Below are 11,664 nucleotides of genomic sequence, written 5' to 3' on the forward strand. Positions count from 1 at the left end.
TAATGACTCACATACACTAAGTGATCATCAACCAAATTCTGTTAGGAAAAGTAGTAGGACTACTAAAATGCCTAGCTATCTACAAGATTATCATTATGCACTTCTGAGCAATAACAACATCCCTGCAACTAACACAAAATACCCTTATCCTCTTATGTTGACTATAATGCCTTTTCAGCCCCCTACATAGCTAGAATTTTGTCTCTTACTCTTCATAAGGAACCTGAAACCTATTCTCAAGCCATCAAATACCCTCACTGGCAAGATGCTATAAATCAAGAGCTCTTAGCCCTACAATAAAACAATACTTGGTACTTAATTGACCTGCCTAGTGATAAGGTTGTCATTGGATGTAAATGGGTATTTAAAATAAAATATAAGGCAGATGGTAGCATAGAGAGATACATGGCAAGATTGGTTTCAAAGGGATACATTCAAACATAAGGTGTGGATTATTTAGAGACTTTTTCACCAGTAGCAAAACTTACCACTGTAAGATTACTTTTATCTCTTGCTTCTATTTACAATTGGCATATTAAAAAACTAGATGTAAATAATACTTTTCCATATGGTGATTTAAATGAACAAGTCTACATGATTATCCCACCTGGTCTTAAAGTTCAAAACTCTAATCAAGTCATGAAATTAGAGAAATCCTTATATGGCTTAAAACTAAAGACTTGGCTTTGAGTTTGCCAGAAACAATTCTGGCATAACCATGAACCAAAGGAAATATGCTTTGGAAATACTCTCAGATGCTGGAATGCTTGGCTCTAAACTAGCTTCAACTCCTATGGTAAATAGCACACACCTTTGCCAAGATAACAGTGCTGCTCATTCTGATCCTTCAGCTTATAGGAGGCTTATTGGTAGACTTATCTATCCAACCAATACAAGGTCCAATATCAGTTTTGCAATTCAACAATTAGCACAGTTTATGGCTTCCCCTACACACACACATCACACTGCTTCTTTAAGAGTCCTAAGGTACCTAAAGGGGTCACCTGGTTTGGGATTATTCTTCCCTACCAAATCATATGTCCAGGTAAAAGCTTATAGTGATAGTGACTGGGCTTCATGCCCAGACACAAGAAGATCCATAAGTGGATATTGCATTTACTTAGGAGACTCTCTAATTTCTTGGAAATCCAAGACACAGAAAATTGTTTCAAGGAGCTCATGTGAAGTAGAATATAGAGCCATGGTTGTGGCTACTTGTGTGATTACTTGGATCACTTATATATTAGAAGATTTACAATATTCTTATTCTACTCATGCCTTACTTTACTGTGACAATCAATCTATTACAACATCCACTCCAAGTTGGGCCTCATAGATCTATGTGCCCCATCTTATGGGGGGGGGGGTATCAAACCAGTTACATAAAATGGCCAAAAGAGTTAGCCTGTCCTCCAAGCAAACTGGCTCAAATAAGGGCCATGATGCACTAGAGGTTATGCTTGGTGCATGAGGAGATAATCAGCACCAATTACATAAAATGGCCAAAAGAGTTAGTATGTCCTCCAAGCAAACTGGCTCAAATAAGGGGTTATGCTTGGTGCATTAGGAGATAATAAGCCTAGGCCTAAGCATATGCTAAGGCCTCATTGGCCCAAAACTAATATATCAACTCTTAATACTTCTATTTGTATGTGTCTACAGGTCATGACTCACATGACACACCATCTGCCCATGGAAGTGTATCATGCCAAAGGAACCAAAGCAGTACATACGACCAAGAAAGGGGAGATTAAAGCAGAGTATCCAGAAGTAGAGTATCCAGTCATTGATCCTTTTAACCTCTGCACCTTTGATCCTCATTTAGGTTGCCTCAACCAGAACTTGGCCAAGCCCAGAGAGTTTGTTATGGCAGCAGAGCTTGACTGGAACACAAGCAACTAATTCTATTTTTGGCATGTGTTAAATATGTCAATTTTTGCATCTATTAGTTAGTTAGTTAGTTTTTCAGTTATGTAGTATAAATACTAGCTAAATTTTCCTCTTGTAAGCAAGAAATTCCATTTGAGTATTTCAATAAAAGAATAGTTCATTTCTTCATCTTCTTTGTTATTCATCTTCTTTCTTATTTCTATTTGTGTGGTTATAAGGGTGTGCATTTACACCTGGGGATTGTTTCTTGTTAGAATTCAATAGGGAGTGCAATTTTCTTAGAATATGTGACGTTTGTAATATCTTACCTGAATCCTTAGAGCATATTTTATTGTTTTTTAATTGTGCTATGAAAGTGTGGGATGGTTTTTATGCCTAGCTTAAAATTGCTATCATAATTCCTCATTCTATTGGTGACTTCATGCTTCTACATGATTCATACTGGGAAGCGGACAAGGGTAGAAAATATTGGAGAATCCTATGGTGTTGTGTGCTCTAGTCTGTTTGGTTGATGCGAAATGAAGCTTCTTTTAATCAAAAGAAGGCTTGTTATCTTCAAGTTATTGATTTATTTCAGATTAGAACTTGGCTTTGGTATTCTTCCAATTGTGGTAGAAGTTTTTTTTTTCCTTTTTATCCAATGGTGTTTAGATCCTTGGTTTTGTATTCGTAACAGTTGTATTACTAACTCTAATTAGCCTTTGTATTGGGTAGTACCCCTTGTACTTGTCTAATGCATTTCTCTTTTGTTGTTTAAAAAAAATGTTGTCTTCAATGAACATAAAGTTACGATTAGTTGGGGTGTATAATGCATGCATACATCTTATTGCAAAACATGGTAGTGGAAGATAGACAAAACACATATGATGTTAATTTAGGGAACATGAAATGATACTCATCCTCATTTTCAATTAGCATCTATGTAATAGATTCCAACTATGATAGGTTTGCGACTATGATCTACAAACATATTTAAATGAGCATATTAGGGTAAAATTTAAACATGGTGGTCAAGTTTGAGCAATGTTTGAATTAAATATATTGTTAGCATAATTTATATTTATATATTTCTATTTTTTATTTAAAATTATATTTTTGTAATGCATTTTGAATAATTATTAATCATATTATTTACTAAATTTAATTATTTTGAATGATTTAATTTATAATTATATAATTTTTATATTTTAATGCCAAGTATATATGTGTTTTCTATTTAAAGAATAATGGTAGAATTATATTATTTATGTAAATTTCGATTTTAAATTGATTAAGTTATTGAAAAGTTTAATTAAAGACAAAAGTTAGATTACACCATTATGGTGCTCTCAGTGCCTATATAATCAATAATTCTATATATGTCGACATTGTTCGTAGAATATCCTTGGAGTGGGTGTATATGATAATGTCGGGTCACTGCCACGACATTCATAGGTAGCACACAGAAGGCTTTCAAAAGAAGAAGAAAAATAGAATCCATATTGAATAATATACAATTATGTTTTGGATTCAAAGGCTAAAATTAACCTAAAGTCTAAACGTTTAAGTAAAGAAAACAAAAACAATATACCTAAATATAAATATTTAGATAATGTTGTTTATGTCGCTTGCAACAATTCCAAATGATACCAAAGAATTATTATTGGTTAAGTCATGATCATGTTGTTCTGATGCTTCCCAAAATATACATGCAGACTATCAATCATATCGTCCATAGATAAAACAATATAGTTCTATGTTTTCGAATTTTTACTGCAATGTAAGAACTGATCTCGAATACACATATGACTATCATTTTCATTCTCGAAATAACCATAATATATCTACTCATGTTAATACTTAAAATTCTCATTTTTCTACAATCTAACTACCACTGTCAGTTCTTGAATTTCCCATAATTTATTTGTCTGCGTCAATTTTAATACTACAGAAAGAAAGAAGAGGATGTAGGACAAAATGTTTCGGCTGGATGAGCGCTAACGGTGGTGGAGGAGGTGGTGACGGTATTACGCACGTGTGAGTAATTTTATTTATGTGAGTTCCGACCCATCACAAAGCCCATTGTATTTCTTAGGGCTTAGGACTCATAAACCCTTTAATTATGATTAATGATCCATTAACTATTCAAGTTTCAACCGATAATAAAGACAAAAATGATATATGAATATAAATGTTGAGATAATGAGAACAAAAAATAAATATTTAAATATTAAAAACATGTAAAATAAAAAACAAAAAGCATAAATTAACTAAGCAATAAGTATCATATCTATGAAGCACGGATACTGATACGTGTGTCAGGTACGATACGGATCCGATACGTCGACACGCATTTTTTCCAAAATACAGGATACGATACGTTCAGGGATACGCATATAAAAATAATAAAAACACATAAAATATAATAAAATTAGAAGTGTAAATCAAAATATCCAAAGTAAAAAATATAATGGAAATTTAAAATCATTGTCCTCCATAATAAATATATCTTATCTTATTTTAATAAAAACGAATATATCCTAAAATCATTGCCCTCCATAACAAATTATCTTATCCTACTTTAATGAAAACGAATTTATCTTATCATATTTTATTGGAAACGAATCTATTTTATCCTATTTTATTGGAAACGAATCTATCTTATCATGTTTTATTGGATACGAATCTATATATCCTATACTTTACTGAAAACGAATCCATATATCCTATATTTTATTGAAAACGAATCGGATACGTGTCTTAATATTTATTTATTTTATTTTATTTTTTTAATTTTTGGATACTCTATGGATATATATCATTCGCGAATCCGAGCGTATCCGTGTCGGATACGTGTCGGACACCGACACGTGAGGGTGTTTGACGAATCCGTGCTTCATAGTATCATATAATATCAAATAGAGTAAATTACACTGACACCTCCTGAGTTTTAGTGAAATTATACAAACCACTCCTCATTTTTCTAGACCTACACAAACCTTCCCTAGTTTTATACTTTCATTACACTGATCACCCATGTATAAGAAATAAGTGTAATTTAAAAAAAATATGATAAATGCAATTAACTTAAACAAAATATGATATATTGTGTAGACAAGTCTAAATAATATACAAATCAATGTATCTTTATTATTTTTTTGTTACAAAATGCATCAACAATTATAAAGAAATATTTTTTAAATCACTCTTATAATGTAGTGTAACGAACCAAAAATAATAAAGATACATTGATTTGTATATTATTTAGACTTGTCTACACAATATATCATGTTTTGTTTAACTTAATTGCATTTATCACATTTTTTGTTTAAAAGATTACACTTATTTCTTATACAGGGGTGGTCAGTGTAATGAAAGTACAAAATTATGGGAGGTTTGTGTAAGTTTAAAAAAGTGATGTGTGGTTTGTGTAATTTCACTAAAACTCAGGGGGTGTCAATGTAATTTACTCTATCAAATAATATAGTAAGGCGTGGGGCACTTCCTAATTCCTATGGTGGGTCGTTCCCTTGGCTTGGAGACGTGTCAACTCTTTCTACAGCACATGAAGCAGGTGGGGCAGGAAGGACAAAAGCATTGTTTCTTTTCTTTTTTTGAAAGAAGGACAAATAATTTTTATTATGCTATATATAGTGATATTTATTTTTCTATATAAAATGATATATGACCCTTAACCGTAGGTTTAAATTCAGCAATCATATATAGTCATCCAAAGCATCATCCATATGTAAAAGAATAAATGCAAAGTAAATATATATATATATATATACATTATTCAATGATTATATAAAATTATAGGAAGGTTATATCATTTTTATGCTTTTTTTTTTATTATCAGCAAACCTTTATGCATTTAAACTGCTTTATAATTCTCTAAGCTCAAACGTATGGTGCGGAAGCTATTAAAATTGTAGGTTTAAAAATACTTTTCATCCATCAACTTTTTGATCGTTACTTCGAGCAGTTTCGATCCTCAATTTTTTTATCACACCAAATTTGTTCATCAAATTTGCACCCAAATCTAACGAAAAACCCTACATTACTAATGACCACCATAGCGACGTCTTTGCCCCTAGCATATATGAAAAAATAATTGAGATCTAAAAAACCATCCATAGAATTGTGTAGATTAATGAAATGAGAAGTGAGTTTTAAGTACACTCTATAGTGCTAAGAAGATGACGAACAACAACTAGACATGAAAACATTATCTCGGTCTAGTGTTGTAAGGTTCCGCTAGATTTTCATGTTAAGGTTTAATTCCTAGAAGCAATATTTATTGGGATGGACAACTATAAACCTTGAAAAAGAATAATTCATTATCTATAAGGTGAGATAATAACATTGGTACTACTAAAAAAGGTTAACACAGTAACAATGTTGACGTACCACAAAAAGAAAAGAAGGAGGAACCCCATTAATCATGATTATGAAGTTCCTTGCATGTATACGTGTTCTCACCTTAGGGAGGGACTATTATGAAAAACATTATTAGTTTCACCACGTGTGAGGGGATATTTTTGTGACTAAAAGATAAAGGACTCAATAGGGACGTTTGAGTAAAGATGTAACCCTAAAAAGGGGATAGGGGAATCTAAAGAGAAAGAGAGGGTACCCCCACAAGACATTGAAACAAAAAAGTGTGTGTGATGTGATTGTGAGAGAAGTATGGGCTTGCTTTTGATGTGTTATAATATCAACTGCACCTTCCAATGTTCCTAAATAAAGGCCGTCAAAACCCCGGCTCTACATACAACATGTACATCATTGTCTTGATTTTAGAATAAAAGGACCAACATCATCTCATGGGTCACTTTAAAGAAAAATAAAAATTGTATATATTGAAAGTTTATAAGATTTATATATTATAAATGTATTATTTACTATTTATGTTTAATTATTATTGATTCTTCAAAAAATAATATAAATGAATGATCAATAATATATTGATTGTGTATAAAATTTTATACTTACGGTGCATAAATATTATTTGAACTTTACTTTAAATTTTATTGGTTATGGTTCAAGTGGATAATTGTGTATATCAATCGTTCATGAGTTATTTGAACTTGATCAGATATTTTTTATGTGAGTTCGAGTTAATAGTAATGCAATTTATTAAATATCTTGTAAAGAGAGTTTATCATACAGAGTAACCATACCTAATTAAAATTGTATTGCCTTCACCTAGAATGCTTAATTTGATTCAAAGCATGACTTGAATCACTTAGCATGATGGTTTGATTTTGATGTAAAAGTAATGTCATAGGAGATTCCTTTCATAGCATAAAATCATGCCTCTGAGAAATTAGTCTTTCAACTATGAGGTAAGATATTCTAAAAAGGAATTTCTTTTTCATATACCTCATTTTTATGTGTAGAATGTGTAGACAATAGAGATATAAGAAAAAAAGAGGGATCGATATGATAAGATAGAAAGTGAGAGATAGAAAGAAAGATATATGAAGTATATGAGAAAAGTGATAAGAGTGCTTTGTAACTTGCGATGAGTGTTTTTGCTTTATTGAATTCCAGATAGTAGTGGTGCTCATGGTTGGGGATTGAGATTAGTTATAGTTTCATAATAAGAATTAAAGATTACTAGATTGGGTGAAGAAGAAGGGATTCGGGACTGGTTTTACAATAAAATAAGAGTTTTAATTTTAGTCCCTAAAAAACAATAATGATATTTGAACAACGTGAATTTTGTAACAGTTTTGCAATAAATTAAACTATATTTATGTATCTCTTACTTTTCATCTTTTATCTACACTCATCTAAAAATCAAAGGATAACATAAATTTATCATATTTTGGTTGTTAAGATAAGTAGATAACATTATTAATACAAAGATAATGAGACTATTTTATCATGATGTTTTACGTGCAGCACTCTCATTTATATAGAAAAACTTTGTTGGTTGAGATAATATTCATTTTCATCATCTCTTAATTAATCTCCTATTATTTAGCGTGTAGAACCATTGATAAAAAATAAAATAAAATGTGCCATAAAAAGTAACGCCCGCATTTCCTGTTGAATTGGCTTCTTTTTATGAATTTAGGGTGTAAAAATTAATCAAACTCAAATAAATATCAATCTAAATAATCTATTAAATAAAAAAAGTTGTTACAAAACTAAGGTAATAATGAACAAGATAAACATAAATTTTAGATATATTCAAATAAAATGAAACAAACTAAATCCTAAATAAAATTATGTTTTATCAATCCAAATATTTTCTAACACACCTCTCAAGTAAAACCTTGCTAAGATTTAAGCTTGTTATAAATAATTATTTAAAAATGAATATAATTAAATGATTATATAAGCTCCAAAAATCATTGTAATGTGCTACAAGTTGTGGATTTTGCAACTATAATTCATTATTGAAATAAAAGCACCACCGAAATGATCGTTGATGGAAAATAAATCATCAGTATAATCACTGTCAGACTGATTATTGATTAGAAAAACAAGTCACTACTAACACATTCATCAAGGAAGAAAATGCACACCAACAAAATTATCACCAATATAATGGAAAGAGAAACTCATACATAAAAACGAAGAAAGTGAATTATTATATTAGATCATGTTAGTATTTATTTATTTAAATGAATGTCACATGAAATTCAGAATTAATATGTTGGAGAAAAAACAAATGAATGCAAACGACAACAAGATATAACTAATCGAAGTTCCGAATTTTAGGTACATGTGTAGTAGCATAGTAATGGAACATATCACGAAGGATGAAATCACTCTTATATCATATAGATGTTTATGAATGATATAGATCAATCAAAATAAAATATGAGTAAATCCAAATACATAATTTATTATATAGAAAAAGCTATTACAAACTGTAAGGTAATAACGATCTAAATAATTACTAAGAAAACTACGGATAAATTCAAATAAAATAAATCTTAAATAAAATTATATTTGTCAATCCAAATACTCTAAATTTTCTTTGCTAGTGTTTTACTTGGACCATATTATCATTTAGAGTAAGGATTCTCTCCATTAATGGATAGTCAAATATCACTTATTAACACATAAAATATAATATGTAATAATATTTTTATTATTTTATTTATCATAAAATTATATTTTTATTATTGAAAATATAAGTAAAAACAATCACTTGCCTCTTTATTTTTGAGATCATGATTCTTGTATCATTTATAACTAAATCAAGCTTGGATAATTAATATTTTCCCTACGAGGGTACATATAAATGCATGGAACATCTATCTTTACAGCTCATTACCCAAACATATAGGAAGATGTGAGACACTGGAACACATCTGAGACTGTAACAAAGAGATAAGCCTATCTCAACTTTACAATCAGTTAGTCATAGCACAGTCTTTGTTTTTGCAGAGACCACTCAATATACATTTTAGTGTCAGGCTTCTTATCTGACCCGTATATTATTAACTGTATTTTCAGACAACCTTTCTTCTTTCTCCTGTTTATATAAAAATGGTAGTAACATGTTAGGTTACAATAAAGCTGCCCCATCTGATCATTGTTCATGTGGTAGAGGGAAAAAATTATGAATTATTAATAATATTGGCTTTTCTGGTGCTCTAATTTTGTGATCAGAATACACCAAATATGGTCAACAAAACAATCATTGACATATATAATAAATAATGATAATGTGGTAAATGTTCAACAATTATATCAATCATTCTCTATAAAGAAACCACTTCTATAAGGATAATAACATACGATTCTTCTTGTCTTAAAGAGGTAAGACAAAGTAAACAATCATCATCAGCTTGCATGCCTAGGTAATCTTATTTGGAATATGAATTTCAAGGACTTACAATCATTGTGATTATAAGTAGCTTTAATATCATTTAACTCACCTATAAAACTACATAAAAAGAATGGTGAATGCCTAAGTTTTATATAAGGAAATTTTCTTTGCTCATTGCACATATGGGATTGCAACAATATGGCATAATGGACTCCTCTAGAGAAAGTACCTACCTCATACTTTAAAATATTATATACTTTTTTATTTAAGAATTTTTTTTTTACTTTAACCCTATACTACAGTATTTTCTTATTTTCATAAATAAACTTAAAGTTGTAGCCCTCCATTGTTTAGTTATTGATATAAATTATAAACTCGGGTTTTATATATACAAAAAAGTAAAAAAAACAAATATTTCTTTTATGGTGAATTGGTTTTTCTTTGGATTGCTTACTTTTCTCAATAAATTTTATTTCCCATTTTATTGCTCAAATTCCAACGACACAGTCAAGTTTAGAAACTTTTGGTTTTAGTTTAGAAACTTTTATTTGTTTGGTTGTGATTTTGTTTTTAAATATTGATATTAGTTTTTATGACATCATTTATTTTAATGTTTTTAAGTATTTTTCGTGAAGTATAAAACTTAAAAAAATTATTGTAAAAATATATATAATGATAAATATTAAAAATTTATATTTAAAAATGGTATAAAACAATTAAAATAATAATAACATAAACAAATATTTTATATCATTTTTTGTAATTTTATCTCTAAAAAGATATTCTTTTTACCATATTCAAATAAAACATATCAGCTTGAGTTTTTAATTGCGGTACTAAAACACAAATTATAAACTAAAACTAGTCATATATATCAAGCACAAGCTAAATTTCATTTTTATGACCTAAGTGTGTTTGCACATGTAAAACAAATGATAAAGTTTAATATAATCATTGATTTCTATATCAATAATTACAAATTAGTGTTAATAGTCAATTTTGTCCTCCAAAAATATCAGTGTCATAATTTAATCCTCTAAAGAGTTTTGTCATCATATTTATCCCTGAAATATTACATTTGTCATCAACTTAATCTTTCAAAAAAGTTACTACCATGTTAGTATTTAAAAGATAAAATTTGCAACCAACCTAATCTTCTAAAGAAATTGTGGGAAGAGGATCACTTATCTCAAACGATGTCTCATTCCATGTTCCAAGCTAATTATATATTAGCACGTGGATAAAATAAAAAATTTAAGAGCAAAAGGTAATAAAATAGAGCATTCTGATTGATTCGTGACATGAAGTGAGACACTATTTAGGACAAGTGATCTCCATCCGAAATTATGGCCTAATAGTCCATCAAGCATCAAATTTACCATCATATTAGTCTCTTATAAGTAATTTACAAATGGACTAACTTGGTGGAAAATTTTATCTTTCATGAACTACTTTGGCGACAAATGTTTCTCCAAGACTAACTTGTGTACATGACTAACTTGTGTACATGACTAACTTGTATACAAGTCTTAGTACCTACCTTATTAGGGAAATATGAGAGATGACATAAGATAAGTGCCCATTATTTTACCTATTTTTCAGTAACTTCTCATGCACTTTTATCTCATAAATGTGTATAAATTAACCATTGTGTGCAATTAGCAAAGTCAAATTCATGAATGTATTTGCAAGTCATTTGGATGAAAAGTATATGTGTAAAGCAAAGCAAAGAATCAAGCCAGATTGCTCACCAAGTAGAACCTCGCTTAGTGCAGAAACCCTTGCTCGACGAGAATGGGTCAGCAAGTTAGCAATTTTTGGATGCACAAGTTCATTAGTTGGCGTGGAAATCGTTGCTCAGCAAGCCCAATTGATCATGCAATACATCAAATGCAAAATACACTTATTTTTGGAGACATACTTTTGGCGAACTATAAAGATTAAATTTTTGTACAACTTTCTAGGGTTTTTAGAGTGATCTTTGAAAGTTAAATCAAGAG

At 29.8% G+C, this 11,664-nt stretch overlaps 1 protein-coding gene across 1 annotated transcript; it reads left to right on the plus strand.

Annotated features, from left to right (window-relative positions):
- Positions 719 to 1,336, plus strand: LOC109329216 (uncharacterized mitochondrial protein AtMg00810-like). The gene has a single exon (XM_019562884.1). The coding sequence runs from the start codon at positions 719 to 721 to the stop codon at positions 1,334 to 1,336; it is 618 nt and encodes a 205-aa protein (XP_019418429.1).

Source organism: Lupinus angustifolius, chromosome LG16 (genome assembly GCF_001865875.1).
Source record: "Lupinus angustifolius cultivar Tanjil chromosome LG16, LupAngTanjil_v1.0, whole genome shotgun sequence".
In the NCBI taxonomy this organism is placed as follows: domain Eukaryota; kingdom Viridiplantae; phylum Streptophyta; class Magnoliopsida; order Fabales; family Fabaceae; genus Lupinus; species Lupinus angustifolius.